This window comes from Mirounga angustirostris, unplaced genomic scaffold (genome assembly GCF_029215605.1).
Source record: "Mirounga angustirostris isolate CCGP_5_RB_7025 unplaced genomic scaffold, mMirAng1.0.hap1 SCAF_10, whole genome shotgun sequence".
NCBI classification, from domain to species: domain Eukaryota; kingdom Metazoa; phylum Chordata; class Mammalia; order Carnivora; family Phocidae; genus Mirounga; species Mirounga angustirostris.
The window spans coordinates 66252830-66266027 of record NW_026991718.1 but is presented as its reverse complement, the minus strand read 5'-3'; the positions used below and the strand labels follow the sequence as shown (position 1 = coordinate 66266027).

Genomic DNA, 13198 nt, shown 5'->3' with positions numbered 1-13198 from the left:
ATTGAACTATTGGGACTTCATCAAGATAAAAAGCTTTTGCACAGCAAAAGAAACAGTCAACAAAACCAAAAGACAACCGACAGAATGGGAGAAGATATTTGCAAATGACATATCAGATAAAGGGCTGGTATCCAAAATCCATAAAGAACTTATCAAACTCAACACCCAAAGAACAAAGAATCCAATCAAGAAATGGGCAGAAGACACGAACAGACATTTCTGCAAAGAAGACATCCAAATGGCCAACAGACACATGAAAAAGTGCTCAATATCGCTCAGCATCAGGGAAATCCAAATCAAAACCTCAATGAGATACCACCTCACACCAGTCAGAATGGCTAAAAGTAACAAGTCAGGAAACGACAGATGTTGGCAGGGATGCGGAGAAAGGGGAACCCTCCTACACTGTTGGTGGGAATGCAAGCTGGTGCAACCACTCTGGAAAACAGTATGGAGGTTCCTCAAAAAGGTGAAAATAGCACTACCATACGATCCAGCAATTGCACTACTGGGTATTTACCCCAAAGATACAAATGTAGAGATCTGAAGGCGTACGTGCACCCCAATGTTTATAGCAGCAATGTCCACAATAGCCAAACTGTGGAAAGAGCCAAGATGTCCATCGACAGATGAATGGATAAAGAAGATGTGGTATAGGGGCGCCTGGGTGGCTCAGTTGGTTAAGCGACTGCCTTCTGCTCAGGTCATGATCCTGAAGTCCCAGGATCGAGTTCCATGTCGGGCTCCCTGCTCGGTGGGGAGTCTGCTTCTCCCTCTGACCCTTTCCCCTCTCATGCTCTCTCTCACTCTCTCTCTCTTCAATAAATAAATAAAATCTTTAAAAAAAAAAGATGTGGTATATATATAATGGAATATTATGCAGCCATCAAAAGGAATGAGATCTTGCCATTTGCAACAACGTGGATGGAATTGGAGGGTGTTATGCTGATCAAAATAAGTCAATCAGAGAAAGACATGTATCATATGACCTCACTGATATGAGGAATTCTTAATCTCAGGAAACAAACTGAGGGTTGCTGGAGTGGGGGTGGGTGGTAGGGATGGGGTGGCTGGCTGATAGACACTGGGGAGGGTATGTGCTATGCTGAGCGCTGTGAATTGTGCAAGACTGTTGAATCACAGATCTGTACCTCTGAAACAAATAATGCAATATATGTTAAGAAAAAAAAAAGAAGAAGAAGAAGAATATAGCAGGTGGGGAAGAATGAAAGGGGGGAAATCGGAGGGGGAGACGAACCATGAGAGACGATGGACTCTGAAAAACAAACTGAGGGTTCTAGAGGGGAGGGGGGTGGGAGGATGGGTTAGCCTGGTGATGGGTATTAAAGAGGGCACGTTCTGCATGGAGCACCGGGTGTTATGCACAAACAATGAATCAGGGAACACTACATCAAAAACTAATGACGTAATGTATGGTGATTAATATAAAAAAATTTAAAAAAAAATTGTTTCTATGTAGGAAAAACAAACACACACATAAGAATACCCCTCCAAAGACATTAAAAAAGAGCATTCGAGTAAAAACAAGTATGAATCCCTTTCCAAATTTCACTGGCTTTTCTCACAGTTACAACAAATGTTAACGGATCTAGATTAACAGGCAGTAACCTGGAAAAAAAAAAACATCAGAACTGGGTAGTATCTTTGAGCTTCTTAAGGGAAGGAGAAGCCAAAAGAAATGCACTATCATAGCAGAATCATTCCCCTCAACCCTTAATACCAACTAGTTAACACGCATAAACTGTATGCAAGATCTCCTTTTATAAAAACCTTCGCATGTTCTTGACTAAATGACTACAAGGTCAAACAACCATATGTGATGTATAAACCTTAAATGGATCCTGGATGGTGAAAAAAGTATCAAAATATCAGCTACAAAAAGCTATTGTGAGACAATAAGGAAATTTGAATATGTAATAGACATTTGATGATGTAATTTTGTTAATTTTCTCAGATGTGATAATGGTATTGTGGTTTTTAGGAGAAAGTCCTTATTCTTTGGTATTTAGCAGGGAACAGTAACACATGCAACTTACTTCAAATGTTTTAGATTAAAAAGTATACAGAGAGAAAAAAAATAAAGTAACAGGCAAAATGTCAATTATTGGATCCGTGTAGAGAGTATACGAGTGATTACTATACTTCTAAAAAATTCTTTATGTGTGAAATTTTTCGAAAAAGTTCAAAGTTGGTGGAAAGCAACCATCCCAGGCAATGTGAAACTTAAACTTGGGTAATATATGAAAAGACCTGGTGATTCTTAAACTAAGTTTTTCTTTGTAGCAGTTTCCTGCTGATTTCTTAAGAGTTCAAATAATACTGGGCGCCTGGGTGGCTCAGATCATGATCCCAGAGTCCTGGGATCGAGCCCCGCATCGGGTTCCCTGCTCAAGTGGGGAGCCTGCTTCTCCCTCTCCCTCTGCCATTCTCTCCACTTGTGCTCTCTGGCTCTCTCTGTCAAATAAATAAATAAAATCTTAAAAAAAAAAAAAAGAGTTCAAATAATACTCTTTGAATCTGGGTGTTTTAAAATTCTTTCGTGTAGCTAAAGACAAGAATTTGCTAAAGCTTCTCTTTTTACACACAGAAACACAGCCGTGCTGGTCCAAGTGAGTTTCCTAAAAAATATTTTGGAGCAGTAGTTCTAACCAGCAGATCTTAACATTTTTTAGAATCTTGACCTGTTGGAGAAACTCATGAAAGCTATGAAGCTTCTCCCCCAGAATGCACACAGACCGCAAATTCTGTATACAATTTCTGGTTCCACAGATCGCTTCTGAAGCCTGTGCATGAGGCAAGGAACCTTTGCTTACCCTTTTCTGAGTGAGCTACTGAGAATACTAAAGATGAATAAGGTCGTTTTGCGCGTAAAATTTAAATGAGTTGAAACAGCTCTTTCGCAGACGTAAAAGTTCTGCTTTATGTGAAAGGCAGACATATAGAAGTTTTTGGGTTTTTGTTTTGTTTCTATTTTTTAAGTGTAAAGCCAAATACGGCATTCACAGCTTGTGCTCCTCTGGCGGCTGTTAAATTGGCAGAAACCCAGTTTTCAAAGAACAAAATGTCTTCCTACGTGCCAAACGCAGTGCCGATACATCTCTTCCCGGTATCTAGTCTATACCAGCAGCAGCCGACTCCAGGCGCTTCGCTTCTCCTTGTACCCGCTCGAAAGAAGCGGACAGTTCCAACCTCAGAGCCCCAAATCCCAGGAAAGGATTATGGGTGTTGTAGTGCTCTGCATACACGCACCAGGTGGTTAGAGTGAGTTGCAGAGACTACGAAAGAATCCCATTGCTTAGCATACGGAAGGTCAATCCTTGATACCTTAATCAACGAAGTAAAACAACGCTGACCGAGTCGGAAGACGATCCTCGAACTACGTGTCCCAGTGTGCTTTGCGCCCCCGAGCGGGCAGTGCGGCCACTGCGCCTGCGCCCGCCCAGCCGGTTACTTGCGTCGGGGAGGCTGCAATACCCACTGGTGCCGGCAAGGTAGAGACCAAAGCTGAGGGTCAACCGCCGCCGCAGCGGAGGAGCAAGGGAAGGATGTGGGTTTTTGGTTATGGGTCTCTGATCTGGAAGGTGGACTTCCCTTATCAGGACAAGATGGTCGGATACATCACAGGCTACAACAGGCGCTTCTGGCAGGGAAGCACCGACCATCGCGGGGTCCCCGGCAAGGTGAGGCGCCAACCAGTACCCCCACCCTTACTGCCCTGGAGCGCCGCTCCCCAACTCCTCGCCCAGCTTTGCTGGACCTACACCCCAACCTTTCTAAGGGTGTAGTTTCCTCGGCCACCTGCCCCCTACCTCTCTCCCCAACCAAGGGCACTCCTTCCGAAGCCACTTGAGATGCGGGTGGTTAGTTTCTTAAGGAAGCAAGAAACGTGGGCACAAGCACACAAGCTCGCACAAGGCTGACGTGCTGGGAGGGGGCCCCATCTCTTGGCAACCTCTGCCAAAAAAAAAAAAAAACAGGCGGGAAGATCAATCTTCGTGTCACCACGGAGTTGAAATACCAAAATCAACTTGCACATTCAACTTTTTATCAGTTAAAATTGTTGGCATTTGTGCATTCTGGCAGACTTTCATTGGTTTCAGTTTAAACGAGCATGTTATTTCTGAGGTTTCTTTGTATCTTTCCAAAGGTTTTATTTTATGACACCTAAGGTCAAAGAAGAACTATTTTCCAAAATTATCTCCGGTTATTAAGGAGCTTACTTTGATCACTTACTTTGGTTGTCAGGTACGGCAAAGTTAAATGAGTCCCTGGTTTGTTACTTGAGTAACACAGTACCACTGTATTACTGTATCCAACATTATTTTAATATTTCCCCATGTTTCTCCTCTAAATTATGAATGTGAAATGGAAGTTCTTTGATCCATTTTTCAGTCATACAAAGACATTCATCCCAAAATACGTGTACAGAGAACTAGTAGCAGCTCACTGCTTATGCAAATCAGCCTTGTATTGGCTTCAAAACAACCAATCCACAAAGAAGACTAAGTTTTGGGTAACAATTTGGATATCATAAATACGTGTTTTAGTTAATCTCCTAACTTTTGGAAGGGTACAAAATTTTTTATTTATATGTTCTTTAAAGTACTCAGAGTTACATGAGTTTGATTACTGTTTTTAACACTATTTTTTTTTAAAGATTTTATTTATATGAGAGAGAGAGAGAGAGCACAAGAGGGGGGAGAGTCAGAAGGAGAAGCAGACTCCCTGCTAAGCAGGGAGCCCGATGTGGGACTCGATCCCTAGACTCCAGGATCATGACCTGAACCGAAGGCAGTCGCTTAACCAACTGAGCCAACCCAGGCGCCCTTGATTACTGTTTTTTAAAAAGAAATTAATATTGGCCCCAAAACACAATATTTAAAATGCTAGAATCTGGCTTTAAGGTAGGCAGATGACTTGAAAACAGGGGAGTAACTTAGGGGAAATGCACATTGGTAAGATAACAGAAACTTAATGGCAAAAATTTCTTCAAGAATATTATAAACAGGGGCACCTGGCTGGCTCAATCCGTAGACCATGCAAGTCTTGATTTTGCAGTTGTAAACTTGAGCCCCACATTGGGTGTAGAGATTACTTAAAAATAAAATCTTTTTTATTTTTATTTTATTTTTAAAAAAGAATGTTATAAAATAATATTTAAGACTTCAAAGAATTAAGTAAAATGAAACTTGTTAATAAAATAAAACTAAGTGAAGTAAAATGCCTTTTGAGTTGTCAGATATGGACACTTAAAATTTCTATTAAGAGAAAAGCCTTAACCCAGCCTCCAAATTTTAATGACCAAGTGTTAAATGCTTACAAATATGGTTTTGTTTTTTGGTTATTTTGTTTTGTTTTTAGAGAGAGAAAGAGCATTTGCACACGAATGGGGGGGGCGTGGATAGGGGCAGAGGGAGAGGGAGAGAGAGAGTCTCATGCATGCAGGCTACATGTCCAGCACAGAGCCTGATGAGGAGGCTTGATCTCACCACCCTGAGATCATGACCTGAGCCGTAATCAAGAGTCCTACGCTTAACCGACTGAGCCACCCTGGAGCCCCATAAATATGGTTTTAATAGCATATTTTACTACTCTAGTTTTTGGGTTTTTTTTTTTAAGATTTTGATTGTTTATTTGAGAGAGAGAGAGAGAGCACGAGCAGGGGTCAAGAGGGAGAGGGAGAAGCAGACTCGACATGGGGCTTGATCCCAAGACCCTGGGATCATGACCTGAGCCGAAGGCAGACGCTGAGCCACCCAGGTGCCCCTCTACTCTAGTTTCAATCAAAATGTATGATGTGTTTGTTATATAGCACATTGAGATATGTACACTGTTGGACTAGAACAACAAGAAGTTGTCAAGTAAATGCAACAGCCATGATTCTTTAAAAGAAGAAAGGAGCTATAAAAGCCAGTATTTTTTTACTTACATTTACTAAAATATAGGGCAGGTAAAGTAGGAGCCAGGGAGACTGCTATAGTTTTACACCTACTTTTATTTAAAGGATCCATCATAGCAAATTAAAGGAAAGTCTAAGTAACAAACGTTTTCTAAGTATACTGTTCTGTTGTGGCTCAGTCATTGGGCGTCTGCCTTCGGCTCAGGTCATGATCTCAGGGTCCTGGAATCGAGCCCGCATCGGGCTCTCTGCTCAACAGGTAGCCTGCTTCTCCCTCTCCTACTCCCCCTGCTTGTGTTCCCTCTCCTGCTGTCTCTCTCTCTGTCAAATAAATAAAATCTTAAAAAAAAAAAAAAAATGGAAAGAACATTATTTACTTAACATTTTTTATTATAGTGGATCACCAGCTTTATATAAATCTTAACTGTCAAACAAGAATACAAAAGGCTACAGAGATATCCAGCAAATTAGAAGAATGACATGGATGTTTTATAGGACTATGTTTTTTACAGCAACATATGCTCCTAGTAAGTTAGTCATATTTACATATGAAATGTGATATTATTAAACAAATGTTAGGCTCATTTCCACATACTGCAATGTGACATTTGTGAAAAAATACCAAACCTACTTGCTTTATTCAATTATGCTTTCTTTTTAGCTTCATTAAACTTTAATTTCTTCCTAAGTTTTATTAAGCATCTCATTTATATATAACAAAGCTAGCAGCATCTCACCAAATTAAGGATTCATTTAAATGTGAACATTGTTTTCACAGCAGAGAAAATATATTTCAACTTCAGAAAGGAACATTTTAACACAAGAGATAATCATGAACATTTACTAAATCTCTAACTGTTCTAGATCTAGATCTAGATCTAAATTTTCTGGATCTAGAAAAATTACTCATTACTCAAAGCACCCATAATGCCCCATATTTCACGATATCCTCCAATACTATTCAGCTTCAAAGACCCCTTCTTTAGTTTCAATCCCCTAAAATAAAGCTTTCATGTGATTTACAGATGTACACTGTTTCTCAATAACATATTTATTTTAGGGACAAAAAGTTTAAGTTTTAGAAAATACTTCCAAGGGGTGCTGGGTGACTCTGTCGGTTGAGTATCTGACTCTTGATTTCAGCTCAGGTCATGACCTCAGGGTTGTGAGATCTGCATGCTAGCTCCCCGCTCAGTGGGGAGTCTGCTTGAGATTCTCCCTCTCCCTCTGCCCCACTCTTGCTCTCTCTCTAAAATAAATCAATCTTTACAAAAGAAAAGAAAATATTTCCAAGTAAATTTATCAGTAGTGCCAAAAGTCCATGTCTGTATCATCTATAAGCAATCACAGGGAGTCCGTTTATTTCCCCTTAAAATGATTCCTTATGTTTCCTGTTTCAACTGCCACCACCTGAAGTCCAGGACCTCCCTCTTTCAACAATTACTACTGAGCACTTACATATACAAGTAGGAGACACCTATGCAAACAACAATACCTGACAAGTGCCATAGGGAAGTGAATAAAAGGAGAAATGAGAGTTTAGAAGGAGCTGCTACAGAGTTGCCTGGGGAGTCAGCCAAGCCTTTATGGACGGAATGGCAGGAGGATATCCCAGAAATATAAAAGGAAGGGCATTCCACACTGAGTACTGGTATATACAAAGATATGAATGTTTGTAAAAGTTACAAATAAATCAGTACAGCTTGAGGGGGAAAGTGGTAAGAAATGAGGTTTGTAGTAAAGTCATGATGGGGAATTTTTATTTTATCCTGTAGAATATTATAACCCTGAAAAATTCAAAGCACAGGAGTGAGTGGCCCAATTTTTGTACTAGAAAGTCATTCCATGGCCAAGAGAACAAACTAGAGGTAAACAAAACTAGAGGGAGGTCCCTAAGGAAGCCACTGAAGGATGCAGAGGAACCAGATACAGAAGAATCAAAAGACAGAGCTACCAAGAATTGATGACTGGGCTGGATATAAGGGGAGACAAGGAAAAGGGGAGTCCAGAACTTGTCACCTGGACCACTAACATTTCTTACTCAAAAGTCTACTTCCTTCCCACTCTAACTTGCATACTATACACTTTACCACTCGGATCTTCCCATACACTTCTTTTATCATACAAGTCATCCATTCCTCAAGTGCTACAGTAGCTCCTATTTCTCCCAAATTTCATTGGCTTCTTATGTTCCATTGTCCCCTAACTTCACCTCCACTCGTTGGCTTTTCAAACTGACTATCCTGTTTCTCCAGTTATCTTTCTGGATCATCTTCTTTATATGTTGGGGCCAACTGCTAAAGTCAGACACTTAGCCTGTGTAGTCTTGCCTCTAGGTCCACACTAGCGGTCCACTCTTGTGAATTATGCCCTTTTGCCAGAATTTTGTCTTTCTTTATGACCACCAAGACTCAGAATTCTTACTGCACTTATACCATACATCTTAGCCCTTAAGTGTTCTCTATTTCACATGTTAAGTTCATGTTCCAGAACTACAATATAAGCTCTTAAAAGCAAGAATCAAGGTTTTATTTTCTCTACAACATAGCTAGGTATTCCGTAAATAGCTCCTAATTCACTTTAAAGTTGAAAGTGATATGGTAATACCTACATGAATATATGTATCCTCATTGTAGCATTTTCTTAAATAGAAAAGTCAAATCTAAATGCCCAACAACACAAAAATGTTTAAATTATAGCTCACTCATGATACAATATTATGCAATTATTAAAATGTATGACAAGACTAACAAGAAAATATAATTAAATAAGAAACATAATCCAAAATCCTATGTTTTCCATCATTACAAATTGTCTATACAAATATACAAAGACTAGAGGAAACAGCAATGAAGATGACACAAATATCTGAATGATTTATGATCACTATGTGCCAGAACAGTGGGCAAACAAATGTTAAAACAAAAATGTTAAAATGCTTACAATTCAGCATCCTCACTAATGATGCTAACATGTCAATAGATACATAGCCTTTGGCACTAAACAGGAAGTGTACTTTAAAAAAAAAAAAAAGCAAATTCTCAGAGAGCTCCAGACCTACAGGATCAGAAACTCTGGGACTGTGGCTAAGTAATATGCTTATCAACCCTCCAGGTAATTTTGATCTACACTAAAGTTTGAGAACCACTTTCCTATTAGAGGAAAGCACTCTGGAAGAGCATGTTTGTTCCCTAATAAAACTATAGGAATCTGACAAGAACTTTTATTTATTATTGCTTCTCCCTTTACCTTTCATTTTAGATGAGCCTTAGTCACAGGTGTGTTTTTTAATATATCAATTTTAAGTCAAGGTAATATAGCTAATATACACAAATTGAAGGGAATCTTTTAGAAAAGATAAGGTATATTTTCTTAGTTAATCCACTTGAAAATTTATCATAAAAAATAAGTGCTAAGAAAGTGTTTAGTATGAACAAATGAAATTACAATATTCCATGTCAACAACAAATTGCTAATGCTCGGTAAGTTGAAAAACTGATTCAGAAAAAAAAAAAAACTTTTTTTTTTTTTTTTACTTTTTTTTAAAACAGCCTGGAAGAGTTGTGACTCTTGTTGAAGATCCTGGGGTATGGTATAATTATTCTTTTGTATAGTCTTTAATCATATAAAATGTTGAGATGTTTCTCAGTTTTAATAATCAATGAAATTCTATCAATAGTCATCACAGACAGTTTGAATACTAGGTCTAGAATTCATCTCTGTATTTGTTGTGTTTCTTTTCAACTGTTGGGAAAAGTTGGAATGCAGACTGCAAAGTAGACAACAAAATAAAACCAAATGGCATGTAGTCTCATTTTCTTTTTTTTTTTTTTCATTTTTCTTTTCTTATTCAGTTTATTGACTAAGAATTAATGGAGCCAGCCCTCAGACAGCCACTAAGAATCAAATGGAACCCTTAAAACTCTCACATTTGCTAGAAGTCTACGATTCTCAGCAAAAATCCCAGTCAGGAATTATCACTTTATTGCCTAATTTTATTAATAGCACAATAGGTTTTTAAAGAGATCTGGAGCACTAGAAAACATAATTACCTGATAGTCCTCTGTTTTCTTAAATATTTTCAATCATTTCATTGATGTACAGATACAAACTTTTATATTTTGAAGTTAAGGATTTAACTTTGGAAAGAACTTTGATATACAAAGAATAAGCAGCTATCAACAGCAGATGATAATGGTGAAATAGTGAAATGAAATGCTTTCATAATTTGCATTAGGAAAAGCATATATAAAAATGGCTTCAGGGTGCCTGGCTAGCCCCGTTGGTACAGCATTCGACTCTTGATCTCAAGGTCCTGAGTTTAAGCCCCAAGTTGAGAATGGAGCCTACTTAAAAAAAAAAAAAGCTTCAAACTGGTAACTGTAACTCTTAAAGTTAATATACAGCACTTCATTTCTATAGAATGTTGAATTCACTCAAGAAGTTACTTAGCAACCTAAAGTTTAGTCTTTAAAGTTAATAATTAAAGGTTGTGAATAGAGAATCTATACTACAAACTGTAAATCCTGCTTATATCACAGATATTTTATTAATACATACACACACACAAAACCTCTGCAGCCAAAATATACTGTTTTTACTGATACTTTGTGAACAAACTAAATAAAGGAAATCAGCATTTTAAAATTCTTCATTCTGAATAATTTCCTTGCACACTAGGTTACTTACCATTGTTTAAGTTTTTAAAATTATGTCTTTTAACTAGTGGGACTGAAAAAATATCAGGTGTTTATTTGGTCATTAAAAATAGAGTTCTAAAGTTTTAAATCCATAAACACTCACTAATGGTATAGGGAATTGGTTTCCAAACTGCTTCATGGAGTGTTGTAGCCACTGTGAAGCCTACCTGAGGGGCTGTAAGTGGATATAAGTGCTGGGTGCTGGTTGGGAGGGCTTTGATACCCCAACCTGCTTCAGCTAGCATCACTTATCTTTTTTACATATCAGGTGTTCCCTTATTTGCAGAAAGGGTTCTGTATTTTAAAAGCTCTGTAAAAAAGTAATCAACTACCTCAGGCCATAGCAAATTCATTTTATTTGTTCATTTTTTCGCTGCAGGAACTTTCAAATATCCTTTGTAAGTTACTCCATTCAGAATACTAAATGGCAACCTCTTTTGTTGAGCTGGTACCTCTCAGTGCACTTTAAGTAATGCAAAACTACACTGACCTCTTTTTTTTTTTTTTTTTTTTTAAGATTTTATTTATTTATTTGACAGAGAGAGACACAGCAAGAAAGGGAACACAAGCAGGGGGAGTGGGAGAGGGAGAAGCAGGCTTCCCGCCGAGCAGGGAGCTAGATGCGGGCTCCATCCCAGGACTCTGGGATCATGACCTGAGCCAAAGGCAGACACTTAACTGACTGAGCCACCCAGGTGCCCCAAAACTACATTGACTTCTAAGAATATACAAGATACTTTCTTAGAGCACAATATATCTTCACCTATTTTAGCACTGTAAATACTAAATATTGTATTTTCATTTTTCAACAGGGTTGTGTTTGGGGTGTTGCTTATAGACTGCCAGCAGGAAAGGAAGAAGAAGTAAAAGCATACCTTGACTTCAGAGAGAAAGGAGGCTACAGGACCACGACAGTCATTTTTTATCCAAAAGATCCCACAACAAAACCATTCACTGTGTTGCTGTACATTGGAACATGTGATAATCCTAATTATCTTGGTCCTGCACCTCTAGAAGACATTGCTGAACAAATTTTTAATGCAGCTGGTCCAAGTGGAAGAAATACAGAATATCTTTTTGAACTTGCAAATTCAATTAGGAACCTTGTGCCAGAAGATGCAGACGAGCATCTTTTCTCTTTGGAAAAATTAGTAAAGGAACGTTTAGAAGGAAAACAGAACCTCAATTGCTTATAAAGACCTAATCACTGACTTTTCCAAACAAGCAGAGCTTTTAGTCTTCAGAGAAAAGCTATAGCTTCATGCACGCTGGCAATATGATTTGGAAACATGTTTACTTGAAGATCTTATTTATTTTTAATGTTGCAGTCAAGATATGATCAAAATGTGCAGTTTAATTTCATGTATCCTGAAACACATAAATATTTAAAATACTGGGATATAGTTAAAGAAAAAATTTAAGGTTTAATAATATAATGGTTTCCTAACTATATGATATTGAACACTTGCTCATAAGAAGTGAGTTCTTTAGAAAAAAAATACAATGAAGGACTCAGTTCAGAGCTTGTTTTTATCAGAGTAAAAATAATTCTGTTGTTTCATATCACAATACTATTTTGAAGTTGTAGAGAATTAAACCAAAGTCCAGTAAATATAATAAGGTAATACCTTCAATATATTCCTATACGATAATTGTGTAACCATGGTTTAAAATATATAAACTTAAAATAATGTGTAATTAGAAATATATGGTAATTAGACAAGATGTCAACTTTCATTGTGAATTTCCTTGTTCAGGTATTAAATAAGACCCTTTCCAATGTAAGTCAAAAAAACTGGCATTTTTAACATAAAAATTTCCTTGGAATTATAATGTACTCTACCTCCCCTTTTTTGAATAAATGCATTTTACTACATGGAAAAAAACTCATTCAGCTAAAAAAGCACAAATTACATTATACGAATCATGTCCACTAACAATGCAGTATGTCATTCAGTCACTTTGTATCAATCTTATACTGGAACCTAAAGAGAGATGGCCTTTCTGATATTACAAATTAACAGAAACATACATATAATCAAAGTCTGGTATTTGAAATGACCTTTAGAATTGTAAGGGTTTTTTTAAAACTACTAAGGTGGCATTACCTAATCATTTACTACACAGCCTTTTTTTTCCTTCTTATATCTTATCACCAAAACAAAGGTATCCACTTACTACTGTTGATGATTCTACTCAAATAGGAAAGTTACATGTGCATTATTAACTCATGTAGAATTGATCTTAATTCTAATCAAGATAATTTGTGATTATAGGTTCTTTCTCAATAGGACAGTCTCTCTAAAATCTTTTAACATAAAAAGAATTTCAGTATCACGTTAAATTTATTATGAAACTTAATAAAAATCTTCAAACCCCAGCATAACTAGTAATTAATACAGAAAATTTTCACATTAAACAAAGTTGTCCTACAGTAGGAAAAGTAGTCCTTTCCATGTTTTTCTTATTAACACCTAACTTGGTAATTTACTCAGCTATATAACTATTTTAAATAATTTCCCAACATTTTCGATACTAGTTTTCCAGAAGGCATTTCACTTGTCCTATAAAACAAGAA

General features: G+C 37.5%; 2 protein-coding genes across 8 annotated transcripts in view; one reads left to right on the top strand and one right to left on the bottom strand.

Moving 5' to 3' along the window:
- Positions 1 to 13198, bottom strand: part of ASB3 (ankyrin repeat and SOCS box containing 3) — a 112718-nt gene that overhangs the window by 85535 nt on the left and 13985 nt on the right. The window lies entirely within an intron of this gene.
- Positions 3465 to 12629, top strand: CHAC2 (ChaC glutathione specific gamma-glutamylcyclotransferase 2). 2 transcript variants are annotated; one of them, XM_045885006.3, is made up of 3 exons: positions 3465 to 3701; positions 9472 to 9507; positions 11433 to 12629. In XM_045885006.3, the coding sequence occupies exons 1-3, from the start codon at positions 3567 to 3569 to the stop codon at positions 11814 to 11816; spliced, it is 555 nt and encodes a 184-aa protein (XP_045740962.1). In that variant the 5' UTR covers positions 3465 to 3566; the 3' UTR covers positions 11817 to 12629. The 2 variants fall into 2 exon arrangements, with proteins under 2 accessions (XP_045740962.1, XP_045740963.1); XM_045885007.3 differs by lacking the exon at positions 9472 to 9507.